Source organism: Falco cherrug, chromosome 4, assembly GCF_023634085.1.
Source record: "Falco cherrug isolate bFalChe1 chromosome 4, bFalChe1.pri, whole genome shotgun sequence".
Classification (NCBI taxonomy): domain Eukaryota; kingdom Metazoa; phylum Chordata; class Aves; order Falconiformes; family Falconidae; genus Falco; species Falco cherrug.
Window position 1 is genome coordinate 107,959,841 of NC_073700.1, and position 27,914 is coordinate 107,987,754.

The 27,914-nt window shown below is 41.5% G+C and overlaps 2 protein-coding genes across 4 annotated transcripts in view; one reads left to right on the top strand and one right to left on the bottom strand.

The window, feature by feature from the left end:
• The window catches only part of DPH3 (diphthamide biosynthesis 3), a 19,722-nt gene extending 7,277 nt beyond the window's left edge, over window positions 1-12,445 (top strand). Inside the window, exon 3 of the mRNA XM_055708746.1 lies at window positions 11,589-12,445. Within this exon, the coding sequence (XP_055564721.1) occupies window positions 11,589-11,723 (135 nt within the window). The 3' untranslated portion in view covers window positions 11,724-12,445. The remainder of the gene's footprint in view (window positions 1-11,588) is intronic.
• Window positions 12,445-27,914, bottom strand: part of GALNT15 (polypeptide N-acetylgalactosaminyltransferase 15) — a 26,589-nt gene continuing 11,119 nt past the window's right edge. For all 3 annotated transcript variants that reach the window (XM_055708737.1, XM_055708735.1, XM_055708738.1), the window contains 7 exons: window positions 22,739-22,906; window positions 22,048-22,165; window positions 21,085-21,279; window positions 16,683-16,814; window positions 15,536-15,637; window positions 14,525-14,665; window positions 12,445-13,593 (listed from right to left, as the gene is read on the bottom strand). In XM_055708737.1, the coding sequence (XP_055564712.1) occupies window positions 13,447-13,593; window positions 14,525-14,665; window positions 15,536-15,637; window positions 16,683-16,814; window positions 21,085-21,279; window positions 22,048-22,165; window positions 22,739-22,906 (1,003 nt within the window). In that variant the 3' untranslated portion in view covers window positions 12,445-13,446. The remainder of the gene's footprint in view (window positions 13,594-14,524; window positions 14,666-15,535; window positions 15,638-16,682; window positions 16,815-21,084; window positions 21,280-22,047; window positions 22,166-22,738; window positions 22,907-27,914) is intronic.

The following is a 27,914-nucleotide window of genomic DNA, read 5'->3' on the forward strand; positions in this document are numbered from 1 at the left end:
AGTCTGGAGGCAGAGAGACAAGCAAGCTACCTGTCACGGTGCCATTTCAGAGCCAGTAAACACAGTTTCTGTGCTAGAGGCTGAGATGAACTATGGCAGCAAAACGGGTAAGTGCATCAGAGCAGAACTGGCTGTCGCAGGGCAGACGAAGGGTCTCCTTGGTCCCGTGCCATCCCCAGCACTGCTCTGCAGCTAATGAAGAGTCTTGACTAGGGCAACCATGCGGGGACACTTCCCTAGAACACCCTCCCACACAGTTTATAAATCATGGACCCCTTGAGGCTGATGCGTTTGTGTTTAATAGCTTAAATAAATACATATTTCCATGAATTTTTCTAATAATTTTTGAATAAGCACAACTTAAAATCCACTGCGTCGCATGGAAAGGAATTACACAATTTAAGTATGCTCTGTGAAGAGAGATTTTGTTTGTTTTGAACGCATTGCTCCCTAATTCTTTTGAAGGCACTTTTTGGATTGGAAGAAGTTTCCTGCTCTCTCCTCTCTATCCTACTAGTGACTATTATGATTTTTTTTCTTATCTTCTCTCAGTTATTTCTTCTTCCAGTCTGTAAAGCCCTTGTCTAGTCAGCCACTGTCCACACAGGAGCTGCTCCACACCTGTGATTATCTCCGTTGCCGTCGCTGAACCTTGCTTTGCTCTCCTGCACCATTTTTGAGAGGAAGGGAGATCAGAACTGTTATAGACATGGGTGCATCATGAATACATTGGCATAATGGTATTTGTTCTCTGTTCTGCTATTTTTCAAATAGTCTTAACATCTGACATGATGGTTTTTGACACTTGCTGAGCACTAGGCTGACATTATCTTAGAGCTAATTACGGGAAAAACCTTTTAGAATCCAAGCCTCAGAATAACCATGTCTTTCTTCTGTGTACCTACCTAGGGTCACAGCCTAGGTGTCTTTCAGAAAACGAGGTGATCTGAGTCTGGTATTATCAGCTTCTGCTGGTTCTTCTGCTGGTTCCTCCTGGAAGTCGTTCTACCAGCCTTCTAACGGCAGCTGATGGTGTGCAAGCTCCATGCATTGTGATAAGGCTGTCCCAGATTAATGAATGCTCCTCTCCTCCTATCATTTAAGTGGCTTAATTTGTTATTTTCCTTCCGTGTCCTTTTTGATTAGCCATATTGCACTTCTTACATGGCTTTATCTCTTTCTTCAAAGCTGCATCTGTGTGCCTCTTGTATTTCCTTGTTGTTGCGACAGGGACTTTCCTTATGGGTATCTGAGTTTTCCGGGCAGTAAAGCATTTTACTGGAGTTAGTGAAGTGTTTCAATGTGACATTTCTTTTAAATTTGAATGCACTATATTTACTTTTCTAAAAGGTGTGTGAATACTGCCCAAGATGCACATATAATAGTGCCCTTTTTGAAAGGGCAAAGATATTTTTTTTTCCCATTTAAATCTACTATTTCCTTATAACTTTATTTTCTAATACTGGCCAACAGGTGGGTGGTTGGGTGTTACCCCAAGTAAATCATGAGTGATGAATGTGATAGAGCGAAGAATTCTTGCTTTTCCTTTCGAAGAAGGGGTTAATTGTAACTGATGGTCTCCTGTTGCAGGACTACTCAAGATAAAGCTATTTCTTGGGAGAATACCCTTAGGAAGTTAGTGACCTAGAACGAGCTTGGCACAGAATTGCCTTTTAGCTTTAACTGTGATATTTGCTGCTGCTGCTGCATCTCCAGACACAAATGGGTTTTGACATGCTTTGCAAACAGCCCGGGGTCACAGCCTACGAGCTTTCCCTGGGCAAGTAAAAGCTGTGGAGTCAGGAACTTGATCTGGTTCTTGTGGAGACAAACAGCAAAGTTCCCAAACCCTGGGATGGTGCACAGCGGGACGCAGATGGGCAAATGCAACCCCTCATTGTAGGATGGTGAGAAGGACATGGCAGGCAGCAAAATGTGCTCCCTGCCAGGGATGGTTCATGAAGTTCAAGCGCTGCTTTGAACTGGAACCAAGACTATTTTTCATATCCCTTGACATAAGGCCCAGGGGAGAGCAGGTGACGGCACACCAACCCGGCATCCTGCCTTGGGCATCAAAATATGTTTCTGTGGCCCCCATACCTCTGCAAGCTGCTCGGCAATGTAGAGAGGTGATTTTGCTGTGGAAGCAAGGGTGCGTGGGAGGGAGGGCTGGTTCCGACGCCTTTCCTATGCGGCTTTCCTCTGTACGCACACTGGGAGCGCGTGGGAGCGCGTCAGCCTGGTGGGGTGCAGTCGTACAGGGTCTACCTCCTGTTGCTTATGGCAGGAAGGATTTTCTTCCCGCACCAGCTGTTTGTTCAGGCACTAATCTCAGAATTTGTTTCTTGCCCAGTCAACCTAGCAAGTAACCTAGCGGTTAGGGCTGCACGGTTATGCCCTGTGCGTACAGCAAGGGAGGGATGATGTCTAGAAGATACACACTGAAAAAACTTTATCTGGTCCTGACAAAACACTCTGATCCTTACAAATCCTTTTTTATTTTTTTTCTCGATAGTTTTTTTCAAGTCTGGGATTTTCCTAACTGAAGGAGGATTCAAATAAATCAGCAACCGGAGAAAACGCCAAACAACTGCAAACTTTCTTGGTGTTTTAAACTAATAGACCCCCCTTCTCAAGATATTACGTCTAACAGGATTTGATCGTGCTTCCTTAGCCAGAGAATTTCTGTCAGTACCTCTGCCAAACGCACAGTCTCATGGAGGGAGGATTTGATAGTGATCCAGGTTAAGCCAGCCTCTTCATTCAGAGACAGTGACTGCCAGCCCCACACAGACTGCAGCGGGGCCACCCAAATGTCGAGTTTCCATTGAGGAAGGCCAAGTTCCCCATACTCTTTTTATTTTTGCAATTGTAGTGGGGCCATGTCCTTGGTTTCTTTCCATGCCAAACAAAGCGTCTGCACATTTTGTCTAGTTTGTTTTTCTACAGTTGAGGCATTTATACCAGGAGCACCTGCAAAAATAGAGGTCTGAAGAAAGAGATTAGTTTCTGACAGGTTAATCAACCTGAGGAATAAGAAATTATTGTGCTAGATCTGTAAACGCATTTGCAGGTTGCCTTGCAGGGGCAGCTTGTGAAGATTAAACTGGCCGGGGATACTCGGCTCCTGGCACCGTGTGCCCTGTAAGACACGGTTAATATAAAATGCTGCAAGGCAGATCCTGCCATCCGGCACAGCTGCGTAAACCTGGAGTAACTCGGGCTGCTTGGGGGATGTTACTGTGGATCCACTTCACCCAAACAGAAGGGCAGAATTTAAATGAATTACCCATGAACAGAGAATAAAGAACGTGTGCGGTAAATAATAGATTTCTGCCCTTCGTGACACTCTCTCATAAATATTTCAGACTCAGTCTGATTGCTGCTTCTCTGTGTCAGCCAGAGACCAGACCAGGCAAGTGCATTTCGGTGTTCTGTTCTGGTCTTCATGTCTGAGGTTCACGTCTGAGGCTGTTACAGCTCGGGCTGAGGCAGAACCGCAGACAAAACCTTGATTTCTAAGCGTCTGTCCTCACCAGAGCTCTACTTGAAGTGCCACAGGACATGTTCTGTGACTGCTTTTGGTCCGATAGAGCTCCTGTTTTCTTTATTTTTTTATCTCTTGCTGAACTGAAAAATAGGAAGGACAGAGGGGAAGCAATTTTAAATTCATAAAAATCAGATTGTTCCAAAAGTGTCAGTTGAAGCATTTCACCATTTATGATTGATTTCATTCTGCAGAACTCAACGTAACATGTCACTGTATTTCTCACGCTGCACAGTCCCTCCGTGCAGGCTGGCACTTGACACCAATCTGTGAGGAGTTTTGGTTCCTCCAAAATTTAATTTTTCAGGGGACTTTACTCAGTGAGTAATGAGTCTGATTTTTTTTTTTTTTTTCCTACATCACTGCTGGATTCTTTTTATTCACTTATTTTGTTCAGCAGCTATACAATCTCTATTACAATACCCTCCAGATGCCTCTATTGCCATAACTTGCTCCATGAGGTCAGGCTGTTGGCCCCACCAGCAGATGCACCCCAACACATGCCTACTGTGTTACACACACTCTTGATGCTCCTGACTAGTTGTGCAACACTAGCTGAAAAGCAAAATGCCTTAGTGAGATTTGAAGAGCTACATCCATGCCTGGAGGCATAATGACTGTTAGGAAAGATCCTTTTTGGAAAATCTGCAACTACTCAGTTTTAATATTCTACATTCTTACTGAGTTGACTGTCGTATTTTAAACCTGTCAAATGTGTTTTATCAATATAAAATACTGTTTACTTTTGCTCATTCTTGCACTATCCAGATCTTCACCCTTTCAGATCTTTCCAGTATTTTCCCCCAGATGTAGCATATTGTAACTCATTGCTCGTGACTGCCAAAAAATAACAATTCCAAGACTGTCCATAGTTCACAGTATAGTTCTTTTGCTGGTGGAAATTCCATCTTTTTTTTCATTATAGCCAGTCCAGCAGAAAGCAACCAGAAAGCTAAGTGAGCTGAGCCTCTCGAACAGGGCAGGGAGGAAACCTCAAGTGTGTATTGCTGACATGTTCAGCCAATAAAAGAGAAATCTTGGTCTCCGTAGAACAAACGGCCACCTGCATATTCGCAGAGCCTGAGAAATAACCTCCTCCATCCTGCCACTTCTCTTGCTGTTACTTGTTCTCCTGTGTTCTGCATTATGATACTCTATTGCCAAAAACAGAGAAAAAGGGTATGTCTCTACTATGTTCTTGCTGGATGTAGACTTTATCCAGATCTAGGAGTTTTATTCATTTTACTATTTATTTTGCAGATGTGTTTTAAACGTTTTCAGTAATACAGTTGCACTGATGAGACGTAGCATCGGAGCAGGTATAACTTGCTCTTGCCCTTTTTGCAGCTTCATATTCTCCTCTGTTCAGAAGAAGAAATCACTGGCCTGGCAGAACTAGACCCACACAAGGTGGGGGATTTAATGGCACTGCCATGGCTGGAATAATCCAGTTAAGGGCTGCAGACAATAACCAACAGTTTTTTGTTGTCAAGGGTCAAAATGAGGATTATCTGGAGGGACAGAATTTCATGGTCTGCAGTACATTTCTGATGTTCATCAATGGGGCCCAGGGTATTCCCATTGAGACACTGAAAATCAGGGGTTGAACCTGTCATCCACAGAGTCACCTTGAAAGCCCATAATGAAATATCAATAATTGAGGATAGCTGTTTGCTAAAAGGATTACTGACAGGCATAAAATAACAATCACCAGTAGCTATAAATATATTTTATGTCTTGGATATTTTCCTGGCAGACTTTAGTCTTTCATTGAGTTATGCAGTAGCAGCCCTGGATTTGGACAACTTGTGCTCAAAAGAATAGTAGGATGTTTTTTGGGGTGCGAGAGGGGAGAAAGGATAGCTTTTTTTTTGAATCAGTGTATCATGATTTTCCTTTGTTAGCACAAAAGCATACTTCCCTCCACAAACGGCGAGGTCCATTTCAGTTTATTCTTTTGCGGTATCCTGTATAAGGAAGAAGAAGATGAGATAACTCTTCTGGAGAAAATCCAGGATGTTAATTAAAGAAATGGCATTTTGACATTCATTCCTTACTGGCTAGAGCCCATGGCTATACTGGTATTTCACATCTTGCTTTCATGTTCAGAGCTTTTCAAGATGATCTTCTCCACAATGCCTTTTTTATTTTTTTATTTTTTTTTTTTTTCCCACTAGAGGTCTAAAAATAATGAGGAAAGGAGGCACAGTGTACCCATGTATTTGACACTAGAGCATTCTCACAAGGTGGACTGGAGCATCAGGTCACTGAAAGCCCCAGTGGGTTGGCTGACAGCGTGGGTTAGCGCTAGGCAGAGCGGAGGAACAGCATCTGATTGCTGGAGCCGAAAAATTAGCTTTGCCTCTGATCCAGAGTGACTTTCATGCATTACTGCCACATCCCACAGGAGCGACAGGTAGGCTTTGCTTCCACTTGGGTGATGCTCAGGTGGTGCGTCATGCCGCCTGAGATAGAGCAGGGTGGTTGAGCTGTGGAGGAAGGCTCTGGGGCTGCTCGGATCTACCTGGCAAGTGAAATGCTGAGGGAAACCAGGAGTGGATCAAATGGTAAGATGTTAAACAGCAGCGCAGCTACCACCAGCTTAAACAGCTCGAAGGACTTGGTTCTGGGTCCTTAATCCCCAGCCTCCTGCTTTGTCCCTTCCCCGCCGGGGCTTGCCTTTGTAGGCAGGGAGGGATGAAAATCACCCCAGGTGCTGAGGGGAGCAAAGAGAGAGCAAATGGCCCGAATGCACAAAAATTTAGAGAAAAGCTTTCCCTGCCAGGCGTGCCATTAGGAGCCAGTACTTGCAACATAAACCTGAGGCTGCTGTTATTGTTGTAGTCCTGTTGGGTTGTTCTGCAGTGCTCCAATGCTGTAAAAAGAAATGGATGGATGTACTCGGGAACTGAAATTCAGCTTTTCCCATTTGCCACTTTTCTCTGTTCTTCCCCTCTGTTAAAAATCGAATATTGATCTTCCTCATTCTGCTGAGTCTGTAGTCTTTTCTATCATGTAATGGCTATAAACATGTTCACTTAGAGCTGGCAACGAAAATTCCAGCAAAAACAGTTTTTTATCAAAATTTGCCAGCTTGTTGAAAGCCAGACATCCCAGAGGAAAATGTTCTGTCTTATGAAGGGGTGACAAGGAAGTGGAGCCCAGCACCTTGCCGTGGGCAGCCTGGCCCGGGGACTCCTCTCATCGTGCCTGGGGGCGAGCATCCCAACTCTGTTTCAGAGAGTAAAGGAAACACTGCGTTCTGTTCCACACTGAAACCAAACCAAACTCAGAAACCCTGGAAATTCTGCAAAATGGAATTACCACTCTCTGCCAAGCCTGAGCATCATGTTACAACGTCTGATGTTGAATGAAAATGTAGGAAATGCTGTATCTTTCAGAAAAGATGGACATTTTCTTGTACTTGGCAAATTACGGTCTCGTTGTACTTATTTTGCTTATCAGGTTATTTTTCAGTGTCAAGACCTGTTTTGTTTCACCCTTCCCTTCACCACTGATTTGAGTTGTTCTTGGCACTAGGGAATCTTAAAGAGTGCTGTCACGAGCAGGAACTGGAGCCGAAACCACTCATTGTTTATGTAAAACTAAAAGTTATTTCCTTAACATCAGCATCAGGCTCCTTTCCTGGGGTTGTACGTGTGCAGATCTACGGAGACACCACTGACTGACCACAGTTTGTTACACTGGGAAATTATTGTTTCCTTTGCTTCTGCAAATAAAGGAATCGACAGCAAACTGCCCGAAGAGGCGACTCTCGCCGTGGTCTGGGAGCTGGTGATCCACCTGGGCTGGTGATCCATCGGCTGAGCTGCATGAACTCAGGAAGCACTCGTTGCTCGGTCACACCAAGTGGCCTCCCAGGCTATGTGATTTGTTGACTGGTTTGTAAGTGAAAGCAGCTCCTGGCACCACAGATGATGAGTTTCGATGGGTATGACACGTACACAAATTAGATAAGACACAAAAAGCCAGTGTTTTAGATGGACAACTAGGCCAATGAGAATTTTACTGCAAGGCTTATTTTTAATTGACGTGATGAGTTTTATGCATCTGGCCACTTGAAATATTCGGATTTTGAAATTGTCACTTTGTTCACGGCTCGGCTCTTGATTTCAAAGCAGGCAAAGCAGGCGGTGTGTGCTAATAAAAGGGAAAGAAAAAGGAGAAGACAGTAATGCAATGAAGTATCTTCTCTGTAGGACTGTTTCACATTTAAACATTTTGGTTTGGCTACAGCTTTTGACCACGTTTGGTTTGTTCAGTAATCCCAAACCATGTGTATAAATAGTGATTGACAGAATACACCGTGTTTGAAGCAGCCTCCCAACGGCTTGTACTCGGATATAAGTATCGGATGTTCTAAATCTTGGGAGATGAACTCCTGATGCATCAAAGCACAGCTGATTTTCTTTCAGATCTGCGATTAAATTTTTCATGTAAATGTCACATCAAGTGATGAAAAAGAGACTGTAAAGAAAAACAGTTTTCACCTAATAGGTTATTCAGATGTTAAGAAAAAATCCTGTGAAAAACATAATACTAAAAGATGTAATCATTTAAAGCTCCTTTATGCCTATAACAATATAAGTGACATCATTAGATTATTTTTATAAGTCTGTAAGACTGAGAGACTAATAAATATATGGCAAAGAATGGAGATTTGTGTTAGCAATCTTTTGAATAACTGCACAAAATAGTTTAGACGATTTAACATATATTTGGTATTTTTATATGGTTTTAAAAATTTATATGTTTTTAAAAATGGATTATTTTCACCATCTTTTCAATTTGTAACACAAATTTACTGTTACTGTATGTAAGTATCATGATAGTATTACCAAAGGTCACGGACTTTAAGAAAGGTCATTGTGTAGCTACTTAGAAACTGAATAATGTATTCAGCCTTTAGGCTGCTCTGTATGTAACTTAGGTCCAAACTAAAAGGAACAACCTTGCCAACAATCCCGACACCTATCTGTTCCGTATCATGAAAATCCTGCTGTAACTTTCTAGCCTACTCAGCAGAAAGACACAGAAGATTTATCATTAGTATTAGAATTAACATCTTCACAATGTTACGGAGACTCTTCTGGATTTTTAAATTCTTATTCCACTGGGACCAGATTGTGCTGTAACACAGCATCCTACACAGTGGGGTCTCTCAGTTTGTGAACAAAGAAGCTCTCCTGAAAAAAAATGTGCTGTTGGATGTAAGCTTGTTTGAGGAAACCGCATATGGTAGCAAGGGAGTTTGTTCTTGACTGTCATCCCTGTGCTAAAGCCAGATCTGGAAGGAATTGGATGAGCTGGGCACTGGGGTTGGGCTCCTGGAAGAGATTTTAGCTTGGGTACCCTTAGGATGATGTTCCTCCCACCTAACTCCAGTTCAAAAGCTACACATGCCATCTAAATTAATCATTAAGGCTCCCTCTCTAATCAGTAGAGAAAGCAAGCACTTCTAGATAGTGATTCACCCACCTTGTTTAAATACTTGTCTTTGAAAAGAAAGCTGAGTGTTCTCTGCTGACCAGTAGAAGCAGCCTAGACAGCTAGCTTAGCTGCGACTGTTCAGGTGGCTGCAGTTAACAGAGGTGAATCCCATCCCATGTGTCTAATGCATAATACCCCCCAAGTGGAACAGCTATTTTACAAAAACACCCACCACCTGCGGTTAGGAAGACAGCACCAACGCTATGCCTGCTACCCCAAATCTTGTAGCCCGATTGTTTTTCTTGGACATCCTTCCAAGCCACCTGGTGAAGAAAGAGCTGTGAGCTGTCTGACGGGTGTGCCAGAGCTCGTGCTTTCCAGGGATCTGCTGCGCTAGTCCCTATTCAGAACTGTCCACTGAAAGCGACAGAAATGATGGCAAAGGACTATAAAATCGCAGAACCATAGCAGCATTTAGGTCGGAGAAGGCCTTGCAGATCAAATCCCCTCTAAGATGCTGGTGGAGGCAGACTCCTCCTGCATGTTTCTGTAAGATGGTTACGTGACAGCTGGAGGAAGGGATGGCCACTGGGAGGCTTTCTGACAGCGTTCTTGGCAGACCAGCCATTCTGCAGCATGAGGCAAAAGAAGCATTAGCCAATCGTATCATAACGACGAGAAATAAAAATACAACATTTCACTGTGCACTGCTGTACTTTATTCAGGGCAGAAGTGTGCAGTTTGCAGAGCTTAAAAACATGAGCCAAGAAGAAGAAGTTACCGATATTTGCAAAATGCTCCTTTTTCACTCCCTTCCAAGACATTTGTAATTTGAATAAAACTGCTGGAGATGAAGTAAGATACAAAGGCAGAACCTGAAAGCTCTTGCTCACGTCACCTTCCAGCTGTTACGAACATCTAGGTTGCCTTGGTTGCCTCAGTATAGCCCCACTCCTTCCCAGGGAAATCTGCACTGGGATTATCGCATTTTAGTAAGCAGGCGGTATTGCAGCTCAAGCTGGAGGCAGCAAACCTGGAGGCATTTACATGTGGACTGAGAGATACCCTGAACATTTCTGTGCTAAAGGATTTAGCATCAGGGTTGCTCTAACCTTCCCCCCGTTCAAACTCCACGTTAACACATGCAGAAAGATGCTGCCATTCTGTTTCTCTGCACTAGTGACGCCACCTCACCTAACAGAACGAGCCCCAAACTACGGCCAATACCAACCGTACCAGCTGGGTCGGGGTTTAAACCTAAGATGAGCGTTTCAAGCCTGTATGTTCTTCCATTTCCAGTTCCCTGGAAGAGGAATAAACCAGGCGATTTAGTAAGGGTCGCCAACTGAAAGGTGACCTGCTCGTGAGTCTGACCTTTCAGCTCAGTTTCATGGGGGGGTTATCTGGATTGCCAACCCAAAGAAACAGGTGGCAGTAGACCAGGAGATGTTGACTTGCGTGGTGCTGGAATTCCTTTGCTCTTGCCCGAGGCTCTGCTTCAGCTGCCTTCAAAGTTAAAACTGCTGCTCCATCCTTGCCTGAAACATTTTGTCGTACGTTTCTGTCCTGGCAATGGGAATTAGAGGAACCTGAAACGTTGTCCCTATCTAAACACAGAGCTAAAAGTAATCCCGTATTTTGCGATGCTCAAAGCGTCGCTGTCTGCTAGTGTTGTGTGAAAGTTGAGCAAAAATTAGGAAAACACACTAGCACCCTTAGCAGCGCCCCTCTGTTGAGCCCCTGTACAGCCTACACGAGGAGAAAGGTCTAGCTGATGGATCCTAACCACAGGGGCAAAGCGTAAATGACCACAGTGGGGAAACAGCACTGGCAGAGCCAACCAACCCATTGAAAAGACATACAGGAAGGAACCTAGGAAAAACAGGGAACAGATGTTTTCCCTTTGGTTTGTGGGTTTGGGTTTTTTTGTTTGTTTGGTTGGGTTTTTTTTGTGTAATAACATGTTTATATGAGAAAGGCGTGTGCTCCATGGTGCAGCCCACAATCTGTGTCCCCTGGCTGTCCCTGTATGAAGGCCTAGACCACACCGTAGCTCCCTTCTGGCCTGTGCTCTGGAGTTTAATTCCCTTGGAAACCAAACACACATTTACACTGTTACTAAAAGCAACAAGTATAGTAACAATTATTTTTTGAATGGTACTGAACCATATATTTTCATTTTATTGTTGGGAGAGGTATTGCATAACATATTTTTCTATTGTACATGTATCTAGTGCACACCTTCTTTTCCAGGTTTTTGTCATTATGTTAAAAAGCAGTATAAGATGAGGATGTCCACATCTCTTAATTTTAATTCCAAACATTTCCTCTCTAAACCAAAAATATTTGCATTCTTCTTTGTGATAAATCCCACTTGTGATCAATTATCATATTTGTATACACATTTTTTTAACATTAAGCTAAATGCTGAAGGAATTACATTCCCAGTGTGGAGTCCAAAATATAATAAATAATACATAATTAAAAAATCTGGCATACTCGTAATTTAAAAGAAAGGAATCACATGTTGTTAAAACAGCATTTCATTCAGCTTTTATGCAATTTTAGAAATTCTCTTTTCTCACCCTAGATTTGGGCCATGATCAGGGATCACTTGGTGTTCTGGAAGAAGCTGCTACCATCCTTTCAGGTGAAAGTTGAAGCATTTTTAAGAATGTCACAAGAAATTTTAAATGACACAGCAGCAAATGGTATTAAATTCTGATGCTATCAAGGAAAGAGTAAGTAGCAATTAGGGTGACTGGAGTGATGTCTGAACATGGTGTGGAATCTGTGGCACTCAAAGCCCACTGGGAAATGTTTTGGACAACGCAACACAGCATGCTGTTCACGTCTTCTGTTGTAACCAATATTATATGCTTGAAACCAACGTATGACTTATCAAGAGCAGGTGACTGGAAGGCTCTGGGCAGAATATTCTGTTATTTCTTCCTTTCTCTAAAGTCCAAACAATGTGCTGTACATTTAAAAAAAAGCAACAAACCAACCTTTCTGTCTCTTGAAAAAAATCTCAAAACCAAGTTAATTTTCATGAATTATGCCCTTCCCCTTTAATAAATATGGTTATGACTGATTTATACTGTAAATCAGGTGTCGTGCTGATGTGGGAAGACTCCCAAATCTTTGTTCTTCTGCCTTAGCAGGCTCTTGGAAAGTGCCATCATTGTTAGGTTTAGCTCCAAAATTGAAAGTGCCCTAACAAAACACTGATAGAAATCTGTTTTGCTAGTGTGTACTGTTAGGAGACCATTCTCTTTACCTAACAACTCTCATTCACTTCTTTGAAACACAGGAGGTCAGCAAGGATGCAGGCTCTGCAGAAGAAGTTTGTTTAGAAAATTTTGTATGCTGCTGTCTTTTGAGGCTCAGTCTGGAGACCCACAACAGCAAGAATCTAAAAGATCTTCTTGGCCAAAACTGACAGTGTGAAAGACTTACCCACTCTCACAGTGTGAAAGACTTAACGCAGGCTGCAAGCAACTGGAAGTAGGCACTGGTATTTTCTTCCTAGGTAGTCACTGTTGAAACCTGCTGTTTCCCTTCATTCGCTGTTTTCAGCCAGCACTTTTTTCTCAGGAATAACAATAAGCTCATCCCATAGCTTTCTGAGAACAAATGGATGCTACTGATACAGTCCATTTGAAAATAAACGGGGACGTTGTTACCCTTCTTTCTAGTCTAGTTCAATCTTTCATATTCCACAAAAGTTTTCTGAAGAGTTGTTCTTAAATTTCATTAAAACCAACCAAAAAAAAAAGAGTTATTAATATTTCAGTCTCATTCTTCCATCCAAATTAGACTGTGGATGAAGGGTTTAAAGAAGATGCTGAGGACTGCTGGTATTCCAAGTCAATTGGAGCAGTTAGTGCCTAATTAAGTGCTAATTTATGCTCTGTGCAATCTCACAGAGAGTAGAAATTTAACTCAGGCTAGTTAGAAAACAAAATTTTAGCTATTACCTGTGAAAACATCTACTTTATGCATACAAAACCTACTTTGTTTTATATGAGTCGACTGCACCGTAAAACAAGGCTAAAATCTTATCCTGGTTTGGCTGGCTTCCTCTTACAGTTTCAAAAGTTTCACAAACATTTGTTTTGCTGTATCCTCAGAAGTCACAGAATATGCTAAAGACAGGCTGTCTGGCAGCCATTTTTTCATGTTTCTTTCAAAGGGCAAACTTAACTGTCTTCTGCGATAGCAGAGTTGAGAATGTGTTGATGCTCACAGTATCTTTATTCCCTGCTTCACAGATTAAATAGAAATTTTAGCTAGAGCTGAATAAACCAGGAAATGGTGGCACCTATTTGAGCCCAGCCCTGCATGCTACAGCAAACACAAACATCTTTGTTGTCCATGCAGGAAATGTATCTTAAATCCCAAACAGAACGAATGTTTCCATTACTGACACTCCAGAGACCTGTCAGTCATCTCTGACGTAGTACATGGGAACGTTCAAATTGCCAGACCTGATTTGCATTCTCGTTACATGCACACAAAACCAAGTCCTTCTCATCGTCGCTCTTTGCTGCTTCTATGCATTTGCCAGAAAGGACATGGACAATCATTCCATTCTACAAGATGAGAGAAGAAGGGAAAAAATGAACAAATTAAAAATAAGGGATTTCCAGTAAAAGCTAGGCCAAGTTTCTGAAACTTTTTACATACAATAGATCACCAGCAATGACTGGTTTTTTAAGTATTGCTCTAAACATAATGACTAGGGTTAGCTTTGAGTCCAGGGCATGGCGAGCATTTGTAATTCCTTTGGAAGGTGACAGCAGTGGTAGGCGCAGAATTCAATAAAACTCTTCTCCACCATTTGTTTCCTGTGGGTGCAGGTGGTTATCAGCGTCAACTACACTACTACAGGCCACAAAACTTCCAAAGACCAGTGCTTCCTTTAGGAATCAAACCAAATTACAGTAGGAATGGTACCAGAGGACTGCAGCATTCCTGCAACTACAGTAATTACTATTTTCCTAGGCTGTCCTAATGCATCACATTTTTCAGTCTTGTAGAGGAGTTCCTGTTCTGCTGGGCGAAGTCCGCTGAATAATACTGAATACCTCTAATAGGAAGTTTCTCTTACAACGCAGGAGGAATTTTAATGTTCCTCCTGCTCCCACAGGGCTCTCATTTGGGAGAGTTCAGGATTCCCAGATCCTTCCTCTATGCAAAAGAAGTGGACAAGGATTTGCCCTGCTTTTATTTTCACACTCGCTGATTCTGATTCTATTCCTATAAGGCCAGTAAGAGAGTTAAAACAAGGACATATACATTTAGGTAGAATTCCTGTAATTTGTATTTTTAAACCAAATTTATTTCATGTAGACAGTGTAAATGGGCAAGAAGCATCCTAAATTTCCTGGGTGAAAATGGTATAGAAGTGAAACTTGCCCCTCCAATACCTCATCCCTTCCCCATACACGAATCCTGTCAATCACCCAGTGATCCCACAGCCACCATCAGCTACCTTCCCCTCACAGCAAAGCCACTACTGACCTCCTGCACATCCCAGTGCTGTTGTCTGTTGTCCGTCTCCTTTGTACAGTTTTGAGGAATAACCTTCCCGTGTCTGACATCAAAGCAAAACAGTGGAGCAGAACCAAGCCGGATTTCCTTCATGCTGTTATATTCAAAGTGCTGGAAAAGGGAGGGGTTGTTTGAACAATGATGGAAGGACGTCCCAATTAATTTTTAAATGCTAATCCAAAAAATAATTTCCTGTACATGTTTGTCAAGATTCAACCCAAACATGAGTGATGGAGACTCAACAGCCTTGACCCTGCAAAGCAGTCCCATCGTCCCCCCGCCACTAGCTAGTTCTGGCATAACTATTTATCTAAGGAAAGGCTTTGTGGACTGTAATTATATATAAAGTAAACTCTTCCTATAATAAAATTTTCTAGTTCAATAAATATTTGAACAGAAGGGTGTTTCTGACAGTGTCTGCACACACTGCAGTTAGAAATGTGCCTGCAGCTCATCCTGAGCTCAGTGTGAGCAGTAAAACTTGCTTGGGACTTGAAGTAAACATCTGCAGTAAATCTGTACTGGTTTGGCTTCTCTTAATGCGTGAACTTGCTAGTCTAATGCCAGCTTGGGAGCCAGCATGAATTTCCCTCCTGTCTTCGACTGCAGTTGAGGCACTTAACTGCAGTTTTAGGCACTAATGGGGAAACCCATCTCCATCATTCTAGGCTTGTTACATAATTTTTACTCCCAGGCTTTCTGTTCTCCAGTCGCTACCCAATATAGCAACAAAAAGGTACTTAGTGATGTCTGCTGGAGCAAAGTGTGGGTAGCTGGCCTCAGTGACACACAGAACATTGCCATTTTTCAAATGACACTCAGCTGCAGAAGAGTGGGCATTATTGCCTTAGCACATGCCTAATCTTAAACACATCAGTATTTCGACTAATGCCAACACAGCCATTTGCAGGCTGAAGTGAGCATCTGCTGGAAGGTTCCCCGGATCTGGTACAGTGCCTGTATACTTAAAATATACAGTACCTGGGTGAGACTGTCGCTGCACGGGGAGAGTTCGATAGACCCTTCTGCAATGGCTCTGCCAGGTCTGTAATCTGCACAGAAGCCAACACCAGTATTGTAAAGCTGTAAATAAAGCACAATCAGAAAGAAACAAAATATCCTTTAGCTAACTTTTTGTGATTGTATCCCTTTATGAAATATGGTTTTGCTCGTAATTTAGGCAATGTTTTTTTCTTTCAGACTAGACCTTGCATATTGATCTTGTAAACTGACCTGATATAAAAGGCAGAGTCTTACCAAAGGTCAGTGTTACCTAGTGAGTTTTGTTTAAGTTACAGATACCCACTTCTGGTTTTAACTGTTATGATAGTTAAAAGAAATCTGTCAAAAATTTTATGCTAACGGAAAACTGCACTTCAGCTGGACACTGTAGTCAGAAAAACCCCAAATATTTCAGCAGAAAAAAAGTGACAATTCCTGTGATCAACTCTCAGTTCTTACACTCTTCTCAAGCAAACTTTGATAATAAAAAACAGACAAAATAGTGAAAGGACACAGTGAAATCTGGCTACACATAGCAGAGTGTGACTTAATTAGTGGACCTTGTTGCCTTGTTGGGGGAAAATCCCTTCCAGTAAGGCTGCCTGGAATAAATTCATATCTTAGTGATGGTAATTATCACCTTGTGCATTTTTTTTTTTTTTTTCAAAAAAACCCAACCCCCCCCCCCAAAAAAAAACCCCCAAAGAACTGCTGTTGCTACCACTTCTGCCCTTGTGGGAAGTACAGGGCTGAAGAAATGCCTTTTTCTCTTCATGCACATGGGTCTGCACAGAGCAATCTCAGCTGCTGTTATGGCTGCCATCTGCATGAGGCAAAACAATTATTTTCCTTTACTAATGGCACCTAAAGAACCTAAAGTTAGGATCCTTTGAGCTGTGACACTGAACTGAGTCAGTGAATGTGAGAATTTGGGCCAGCTGTTTGTCTTCTCTGTCCTTTTCTTTTTCCTCCCACCCTTGTTGCATCATGTTTGGACAATAAATGTTCCAAAGAAGGAACAACCTTTTATTCTATGCTTACCGAGTACTTAGTACGTGGAAACAATACTGGGGTCTTTAAACACTACGAAACCACTAATCATTCTTTATAGTGTGTTTTCTTTTACCTTGCCAGAGAAACTTGGTGCGTCTTCAGGCTGGGAGAGTTCAGGGTACACATTTGATACAAACCACTGGAAATTTCTGCAGCCCAGCCTCTTCTGTAGCTGAAGGCGCTCACTGCAGTCTGGCTTCTCTGCCTTTATGGAGAAAGCATAGGGGCAACAAGGTTACTAGTGTATTTGTGTTAGAGATGCTAGAAGTGAAAATTAAGTCATAAACATTATTTCTACCACCTCCTCTATTCTTCATGTTACAGAGACTGATACATATTCTCTCATGAGATATGCAAAGGAGGATGACCAGCTATAGCCTTCCTCCAACTTTGTGCTAAACCAGCATTTAATCTGGCATTGTGATGGAAGTAAATGTTTCAGAAGTAGCATACACTGTGAAAATAAGGATTTCCTCTAAAAATTATTCTCATACTGCAAGATAAGTCAGACTTTGCATCCTGGTTTTGGCTGGGATAGAGTTAATTTTCTTCTTAGTAGCTGGCGCAGGGCTGTGTTTGGATCTGGTGTGAGAATGTTGATAGCACACGGATGGGTTTAGTTGTCGCTGCGTGATGTTTATACCAAGTCCAGGACTTTTTAGTTTCTCAGGCCTTTCCAGCTAGAGGGCTAGAGTGGCACAAAAAATTAGGAGGGGACATGGGGACGTCATGCTTGGTATATAAACTGGGGGGTGGGTGGGTGGCCAGGGCCTGCTGATCGCTGGTCTGGGACTGGTTGGGCATCGGTCAGCGGGTGGGGAGCAATTGTATTGCGCATCACTTGTTTTCTTTTCTCCCTTCCCTTTGGATTTCATTCCTCCCCCCCTCCCTTCCTTTTCATTGTAACTGCTATTATTATTATTGCTCTTTCATTTTTATTTAATTTCAATTATTAAATTGTTCTTATCTCAACCCTTGAGTTTTACATTCCTTTCCGATTCTCTTCCCTCCGGTTGAGGGGGCAGTGAGCGAGCGGTTGCATGGCATTTAATTACTGGCTGGAGTTAAACAACAACAGTCCTTTTGTCCCTGCTGAAACCAGGACACTTTGTCGTCTTTTTAATTAAAAAACTCAGGGCCAAGTTTGATATTTGTTGCACTGAAATCAGTGTGATTGTGTTAGATTGTCATTGAGTGTAGAATTTGCCCTGCTGATTAAAATTCAATTTCCAGGTCTTTAAAAGCCCTAATTACCCGGTTATTGGCGGCCCTCCATGATCAGAGGATGTAGGTAATAACAGAGTTTAGCCCCAAATATAGTCTTTTATTATTATCTCACAAATTATCATCTGACAGTTACTAACTCCAGTAAGCGATCGTGTGTTGTGGCTATAAAGGCATAAAACTTCTCCTATGATTTATGTGTTTTCTTGAACTATATACACACAACATCGACTCTCACCCTTCCTGGTAGCAACTCTGTCCTGAAAAAAGACAAGTGCCTTCAAGTGGGCATCTGCACTGCAGAGGACTGACAGTCTGAATATTTGAGGGTATTTAGCACTGAAGATGGCTAAACAGGGTTATGAAAACCTCTAAGCAGGTGTCTAATCCTTGAGTTTCAAAACCATGCAAAACACTTTTCTAAATCTCTCAGTGCCCAAATACTAAAAATACCTCACCACCCTTAAGACTCTCCTCTTTCTTGCCAGCAGTAGATCTCCCCCTTCATGTTCCTACTTTTTAGAAATGCAGTTTTGCATTCCAGGAAATCGGTCTGGATTCCTATGTTAGAAATTAAAATTCGTAACGTAAGCAAGCGATTGACCGTAAATAACTTTTCCTTAGATCAGCTTTTTCTCTGCATCCATAAGAAAGAAAAAAGGACTTTGTGACATGCCTGGAAAACACTGACAAGTCGAGGGCCTTGGAGATCAAGGAAGAGGTATCCGTTTCTAAAGGCAGGAATCAATCATGCCTCGTGGCACTGTTTGCCAGCCCCTGTAAACTGCACTGACAAAGCTCAACAGTTGCAATATGCTAAAGAGAACCTCATAGTTCAGTATCTGTCTTAGATTCAATAAGCTTAACATTTCAGCAATTCAGCAGCACACAAACCTTTTCCCAAGAGGTTTTCTTGGAAATGGAAATAGAGAAGTAAAACGCTTCCCCTAAAAAGAGATGTTTCTCATGAGACTCTACTTTGGCTGAAGAAGGCGATGGCAGTAAATCTCATTTTGTCATACTAGTTACAGTCTGCATATGATGCCAAATAAATGGTGTAAATAATGTAAAGACAGTCATTGTCCCTGTAAACTAATCTGAAAGGAAGCTGTGCTTGTAAATCAAGCAAACAATCCACACAAGAAGAAAAAAGAGACAGCGGCTGAAATCATAGGGAGCTGGGAAGAGCCTTATTCATCTGCATTAACGCTTATACCACAGGCACCCTGTGCAAGATGTGAGTCAGACCATAAACCGGGAAGACTTAATAAAGCAACCCATACGGGGGTCACTAGTTATTTTCTGCAGTGGGCAGTGTCGGCAGTCAAGGCTCCTGGAGATTTTTTGTAACGGCCAATGGGTGGCTCTGCTCAGCCTCCCAGTGCAATAAATCCCTGCGGGGCCCATCTGCAGCTGAGCGGCAATAATGGCATTGCTCGCTCGTGTCTCCTGAATAACATCCCGCTGCACTGACACACTGAAAAGATTGGCTGTGAAAAAAAGGAACAGAGAAAAGGGCCTTTTATGTTATGGTATGCTGGGCGCACAGATCGTAAAATTGATCATTTGAAGGAGCATCATACTTAGAAGTACTAAAAGTATTCTGGCTAGAATAAACTCTCGGGTGAAAGGGCAGGGTGCTTACAGCTAGTAAACTGTATCGTTTGTGGCTGTAGTTTTTAGTACAGAAAATCTCTTCTGAGCTGTCAAGTAAGGCTTTCAGGAAATTATTAAATGATTGAAGGACTAACTGCTCATCTGAAAAGACTTGGTCTAGTGTCCTCCTTTCAATTACATGGCTGCAACCCTTGTGAGTCAATTGACAAACTTCTGGCCAGTGAAATTCAAACCTACAACACAGACAAGGAGGGAGAAGCTTTTTTAAAAATGTGAAAATAGAATAGAAAAAGAAACATGATAGACTCTAGGATTAGCACAGCAAGCTGACTGGAGAGGCAGATACACCGGTGGAGCGTAAGGAGGTCAGACTAGGTGACAGGAGAGAAGCCACCCTGACGCACAGCCCTTTTCCTCTCCCCACACCCAGCTCCTGTTGGATCTGGCTTTCTTAGATGATGGCCAGCATTGCAATGACTGAGGCATGCGGGCCTGAAATGTAGGAGGAAAACTGAATGGGAAACAGCGCCTACCCATGCTCTGCCTAAATTTTTTAGTGCATCTTTTTCTCCTTAAAAGCATGGCATTGTTAAATGAACAAGAAGGTGAATGACATGTTTTCATTCAAAACTGCTTACAAGTTTGTCCACTGCCTTGTAGGAGAGGCTATCGTTACAAGGAAAGGTACTGGGGCCAGAGAATTCCTGAGAACTGCAGCAACATTAACAACTTAACAACGTTAACCATAGCTGCAGGACTCCGGATAAACAAACATCCACTGGTTTGTAATACACAGATAGACAGTTCCTTGACCAACGCTGATCTGCAATGGATTACACAGTGGCTTAAACAACTATGGCCGTTGTAGTAGTTGGATGGTGTGTAGTCTGCAGAGGGTTCAAGTGTGGCTGCATGCCAGGGCTACACCACACACCTGGCTACACATCTGCCTTAGCGTGCAGGCTGCTGGGAGTCCAAATCCCTGGAGGTCGGGCTGCTGTCTGTGCAATGCTTCTAATGAAAAAGTAACTTGTAAAAAGGTGGCTTTGTTGACATCTTTCTCAGCTACAGACAGTTGCTTCTGGACATCTTTCAGTTGAGGAAAAAAAAAATCACCTTTTTTGTCACTAGACCACTCAGATATAGTCCTTTCTAGTAGGAGAGACACCACAGTTTGCCACATGTCCATGAATATTACTGAATATCTTCATAAATCACATGAGGAAGACCTTCACAAATGAAGAATGAATCCCCTAGAAGGCCCTTAGAGCACATAGTGCTACTAGCTTCCACTTCAGATGCACTGCAACCCTCCGTGTACTATTGGTGGAAAAATAAATTGCAGCTTGTTGGGCAAGCTGAAGAAAGAGTCATTTGGAGAAGTCGTCACACTCCAAGAGATTTTATTAACTTAAGCAAACAACTCCTAGACACAAGTTTCTCTCTTTTCTTCCTGATCTGACAGGTCTTTCACTGGAAGCTTTTATAACAAGACTATCCTCAGCACCATGCATGTTGAATGTCTGACTGCACACAGAACTGCTCCCCCCCACCTTCCTCCCACCCCCTGCCCCATTCCACCTCCTTCACCTACCTTAACACACACGCCTTCCCTCAGAAACAAACCACTTTACCTTGCTGATTAAGAAAGCCACTGTGTCCTGCTTGTAGAAATTCTCTTTAAAAGAGCCCAGCCAGGTCTCTGCTATTCGGATTTTGTTCCTCACAATGGCCTCTTCATAGGAGAAAGCATCGGGAAAGTGATTTCGATAGACATGCCCAACTCGGGAGCATGGAATAATTTCTACGGTGCCACCACAGAGCCAGGTCTGAAACACAGGTGAAAGCATAAAAAGAAATTACCTTTACATAAAAAGGACAACCTCCTTTGCTATAGACTACACCTCAGGAAATCCTGATCTGCACGTTGCTGCAAACAGCAAGAGCATTATTATGTGCTTCTTCATACACTGTTCCCCATAGATACAGAGACACGGAGAAGACACTGGGCAATCAGTCCTTTGATTTGACCCAGTATGACCATTTATATGCTTATGTTTTTCTGTGCACAAATAGCGCAGCATAGTGAAGAGACCTGGGAGCATGCCTTCTTTTGTCTGGGGCATTAAAAGACTCTATACTCTTTGTGTCTGCAATTTTCATTGCTTTTTAATATCAGTTACTCTTTGTATTCAGCAAAATCAATACAAACAATTTAATATAAATGATTCTGTATTAAAGCTACAGGTTGGCAAAGAAATAATGGTACTACCCTTTTGGTGTACGTTACATGCCAAAAAAGAAGAGGCAGCTTTCAGAAGGGGCCAAAACCAGTCACTCAAGTCCTTAGACAGCAATAGCTGGTGAAACTTCCTTCTCCCGACATAATGCTCCTAACTCACAGCAGCTGCATGTCCTTGTATAGTCCTGACAGATCACAGAGCACAGGGATAGATTTCTGCAAGAAAAGTGATTGTCTCCATACCCCAAGACGTTCTGCACTTAACTGCTTTTATAAATTGCTTCTTGCCTTTTCATTCAGGTTCCTTAAAAGCCCAATAGTTACCACAGCTTGACATTTTAATTGATGTCCTTACCCTTATAGATAGTTCCAGATTTTCTGCTCCCCATATGGTCATGTCAGAATCATAAGCTCCAGTGTTTTGGAAGTAATGTCGATCCATGGCCACCACTGCACCAGCTACCACAGGACTCCTGTGTGGAAAACACCTTCAGGTTTGTATAGGGAATTATGTGAACTGTGAAAATCCCATCATTCCCACAGAGATAGTATTGCAAAATGATTGAATGATACTCTGTATAAGCTTGAATGAATTGTTTATCTAACCAAAAAAAAGAACAACTGGAACCTAATTCTAGGATTTTCTTGGGGAAGAGAGCCAAGAGCTGAATTATCAAATAAGGCTCAGAACAGTGGGAAATGTTACATACACCCAAAATAACAGGCAAACAGATCATGATTAAAACATCTTTCTTAATTCTGTACGATCTATCTTTTGCTTTCCCTGCAAACCTATTCAGGTTGTATACTAGTTGTGTCAATGTGTGGAAAATACTTGTCATGTTCAAAGTATGACTGCAATCTAGTTAGATTGATTACTAAAGGCCAAAGAAGTTCAGTGTAAACCAAAAACCCATCCCTTCAAAAAAATGTAAACTGAGCCTATGCACATAACCCTGCCTCTCTTCTGTTAGCTGGAAGATGACCCAAACTGTACAGTTCTGCTGCTGAGCTGAGTGGAGGCATATTGGCTGATGGACTGTTACCTGATAGGGCTGATGGGAGACTGTCGTACCTTCTCTTCATGCTCTGGCACTGGTTCCCAATGGAAATTTAATTTCCAATCAAAAACACCTCGATGCAGGCCCACAGAGTGATAGTACTGAAAAGTCTTCCAGTCTATGACATCTATGACAGGGGAGACGACACTGTTTCTGAAAAAGACATTTTTCAGAAACGCTATTCAGAAAAAAAAAAATTATTTTCAAAGCCAAAGCACAAATTAAGTTCACTACTATGTTGTAAACAGTGGTTCTCCTCTCTGACACTGTCAAGCAGAAACACTCCTCTAGAAGTTGAGTGCCCTTATTTTCCCTGCTGATAGAAGCTCAGGCGCTCGGTGCATGGGAACACCGAACCTGCAGTGAGGGACCTAAAAATCAATAGTTTATTGACAACGTGTACCTTGCATTGTCATTTAAAACTATTCAGGATTTTGCTATGAGATAACCATCAGAATTCTTATAAAGCTATTTCACACAGAGGCCCCAACCTCTGATGCTATAAGCTCTGCATGGATGTGAAGTCTGTGAGACCAAAATCATGTTTTGCTATAGACTTCACCATCCTTTGATTTTCCTGTAGATCTTCCACACACTTCACGAGTTTGTCACTTCAAGTCGATAAAGAGTGCACTTATCCTTATTTTGTTCTGCTGGTTGTTTTGCAAAACCATTTATCATCAAGCTCATAAACCAGTTTGTTTGTATTTTATCACAAGCTTAAAATGCTATTGCAAATGCACTGTCATCACAGTGTGGAATCTATTTTTATGAGCCAGAATAGAGCCATTGCACCACAAGCAGCAAGCCTCCAATTCATTTCTAGCTTAAGTTAAATTTGTATTAGTCTGAGAAGAGGTATTAGACATTTCTCCATGGCAAACATTTCATAGTATTTCACAGTGTGCTTGTACATCATTTTGGAATTAACTGGTAGTTCAGAAGAGCCATCAGCGTTCCTTGTTTCCAGGTCAATGACATAATTACATCTGGAAATTTTCAGAGTATAAAGGCAATGGTATTAGGGACTGCAGGAAAAAAACCTGTTGGACAACATTGTCCATTTCTTCTCTGTTACTCAAAAAGGATAGCCTCTGGTCTCAGTGTAAGGGCTTGTCTATAGACAGACATTCCTCTGGAGAAAAATCAGTAACAATTACTAGGGAATAAAGTACACTGGAACAAATTACTCTTGTTCTAGAGTAAGAGTCTTCATACAGAAAATTATTCTGGAGTAGCTTTTTCTCTAGAAAAGGACTTCCTGTTAAAACTGTGACAGAAAAGTGAAATGGTCAATTTTGTGGCAAAATGTAGAAGGTTTTATCTTCTCTTTCAAAGATATTTATGTTGGTCAGAGATCACTCTTGAGAGAAATACACTTAAAACATAATACTATCAATGAAGAAAGGACATCAGAAGTCTCCAACACAGTGAGCTCTCTGTACTTTTCCATGGCAGACACCAGAACCCGCTGAGGAAGATGGTAGCTCTGGATGACGTTAATGTAATCTTGACATACCTTCTCTGCCTTTACAATCACTACAGTAATGCTTTTTCAGTATCAGGGTGGGGGGAAACTCCAGACTTTGTTTTATCAGAGTTGACATTTCCTGCAGAGAAGTCTAGAAGCCCATGAAGAAATGGAAACTACTGATTGTCAGTGAATTGTATGCAGAGAATAGCGTTAAAATGACTTAGTTATTCCTTTGTTTCTTAATAAGAGCAGATTGCCCTATGATGAGCTAAAGGCAGAAAGATTTAAAATAGAGAAGTGATTATACTTCTCCATTCAGGTGTAATACCAGCCTTTGTAATAGGTAATAATAGGCACTCTTAGAAACGAGTTTATAAATAGAGAAAATGTTATGGTCACCTGCAACATTTGTAGGCATATACGTTAAGGCAATGATCTGCTGTCATTCTCCCACAGGACTCAAGAAGAAATGGAAAGAAATGACACTAAAAATAATAAAGCTGATATCCTTCCCTAATTCTCTTGATGGTACCCCTGTAACACAGTTTTGTGTCCAGGACAGGAGCAACCACCGCTAACTCAAGCTAGCAGGAGCCTTTCTACTGAAAGCTGTATTTAACCTTTACTCACTAACAGCATGAAAAGGAAATGAACTGATTCTGGAAGTTACTCAAAGGTAGTGTCCTGATGGACACAAGCAGGTGGGCTTTTTTTATATGCTGGGAAAAATCCATCTAACAAGCTAAATGGATTTTATATGACTAAACTTCAAAAAAATGAAAAATTGCTGTAAAAGTAATTTCTACAGCCTGCTGCAATCTCCAGCGTACAAGTATCTCTGACAGCTCTCTGGTTAGGAGTGTGGTTGGAGTCCTGTACTTTCCACCTCAGTTTTGCTACTTGCTGAAATGCGTGCTATCTGTTGCTACTTGTTTATCCATTCTCATCCAGACAGGACTGAGGAACTAATGACCTCAGAGTAGTTTATTTTACAATTTCAGAGTCAGGAGGGAACTATCAGGAGGGCGTATTTGAGTGGAAGCCAGAGGAGGCAATGCAGACTAAACGATTCAAAAAACCTTGACCATGAAGACTAGACCACATGTGCATATCTATGATAGTTTAGACAGAGACAACGCAGACACTCAGTTATGCTCAGATATATTCTGGATCAGATGATCCAGACATTTCAGACTATCCTACATCTTCATGTCATTTCAGCCATTTAAAATCTGTACTTCTTTTGGATCCACCTTAAATTTGTTGCTGCTATAAAACTCCAAACTCCAGTGATGCTTTTAGCATCAGTGCAATCACCCACAAGAGTAAGCACCACAGAAGTAGTTCTTGTCAAAATAATTCGTTATTTTTAATGAATGATTTTGCTTTGCTTATTATTGGGCATTGGTTCTTCAATGCTATTCAGGAAAAATACCTGCAGTGATGTAATGGATTCTGACGGTTTAGAGACCAAGCAATTATCCAAACTATCTGCAAATTATGACATAAAAAATTACAGTGTTTAACACAGCTGACAATAACTCACTGGATAGGTCATATTCTACCCTGGCAAATATAACAATAAACCAGAATAAAATAAAACCTAATCTCCTTTCCCACAAAATTATACAGTGCAACCTGATAACTGTGTTTTAAAGCTATTACTCTAGTAGCTTTCAGAATGCCAACATTAACAGTTTTCAAGAGTATGTTTCTAAGTGTAATGCTTTATCTTTACCTCGTACAAACTGGTGTAGCTCTACCGAAACCAATAGAAACACACCTTCTTAAAACTTTTAATCTTGGGAGTGTCTTTCTGATCTGAAATAGAGGAATCCAGTAACCTGATCTTCCGTGAAAACTGGTCAATGTCCAACTTCAATCTTAATCAAGCATTGTTTACCTACCTTTCGGTATTAATGCTTTTTTTATAAAAAAAGATCCGTTTTCTGCATATTCAGCAATGGTTTGATTTTTCTGTGGTTCTAAATGCAAATTTTCAGAAGGTGGTAATTGAAAGTTGGAAGATGTTCTTAGCTATTCTTTTTAACTGAGTAACTGGCAGACAGCAGCTGTTCAGCACTTTGAAATAAAACACACACTGGCAAACTACTACTAATTTTACTCTATGGAATCCAAGGAAAGGGAAAAACAGGAAATTCAAATACAACTAGCAGCAAGGCTTTGAACTGTTTGACTAATTTGTGAATATTTCAAATGCTTGGAACACACATGAACTACAAAAGGTCACAATTCCATGAAAAAGAGCAACTCAAGAACAATTTCCTGGTTTGGGATTTCTCAAGCAAATACAATGAAAAATCTTCCCATGACCCTTTACAGTCGCTGTGGACATTATGTTCTTTTCTATTTTTAGAATAAGTAACACGAGGAGAAGAAGACTTAATTAACACAACTGTTTGGAAGTTTTAGATACACTGGTTTTGGAAGTGCTTTTTATTGATTCATACTTTCTTTTGCTGGGAAGGGAACAGATTTTAGTCTCTCTAAATCACCCTTTAAATAAGGAGGAACAAAAAACCCAACCAAACAAAACCAAAACCCCAAACACAAAAACCATGAAAATTATGTATTTTCCTCAACTGGTTTCAGAGTGGATCATTCCCTGCAAAGCTCGGATAGCTAGGAAATCCAGGCAGTCCGAGTTGTCTGGCTCTGCACATAGTCAAAACTTCAGTAAGTAACTGAGAACCCAAGGTGGTTCCACAGCATGCTGCACTTTCACTGAAAGCACCTTGCTGGCTGGCTGAAGTCTTCAGGGAAATAGCAATGCAAACATTTGAAACTAGATAGGGTTAATAAGAAGACATAATGCAGTCATTATGAATGGTAAAGCTATGGCATAAAGGATTACTTAAATACCACCTTAGAGACCAACTCCAGGCTAATTTAGGGCATATGCACAGTCTCCTTGAATTGATGGACTACTCATATGCTGAGCACTAAACATATACATATATACATCAAATCTCTGCTAGGTAGAGTGCTAAAGGAATGCTTAATTTTTAAAAAAAAAAGTATATTTTGAACCTGTCTTTTGTGAAAATAGTCAAATTTGTATGTGGGGTACCAAAATCTGCAGGGGTGACCAACACCTTTTTACACTGGACAGTCAGGGCACTGTGCCATGAATCATACCTGAATCTTCATTGTTCCTACTTTTGGCAGTAATACTTGCTTTTGGCTTTAGATTCTCATCTTCAGCTTCTTTACCTCAATTTCTTTAAAATAGGTCACATACTGATCCCGCTCAACTGTGAAAGATTGTAAAGAGATAGCATATCTTCACATAATAAACCATGTAAATGCAGAACATTAATTTACTGAATTTGAAATGAGTGTTATTGATAAATGGAGAATATAAAAGGATCAGGCAAAAAGGCAAGTGCCAGGAAGAAGGCTATTCCACGTGAAGTATATGGAAGGTTTTCAAAAAAAGGACAGTAGCATGGAAATGCATGCTCATATGCTGGGGTTGTGTGGGCTCTGGATGGATAACGTCATGCTTCCCTGAGCCTGGCAGGAGGTAGATAACAGGTGGCTTATCTATTTGGTAGCTCAAAATGCTGGAGTATGGGCCACTGAATAGTGGAGAATCAGATTAAAAGAGATGAAGGAGCTGTTCAACTTTAGTGCAAAATATTTCCCTTCTCTCTAGTGTTTTAC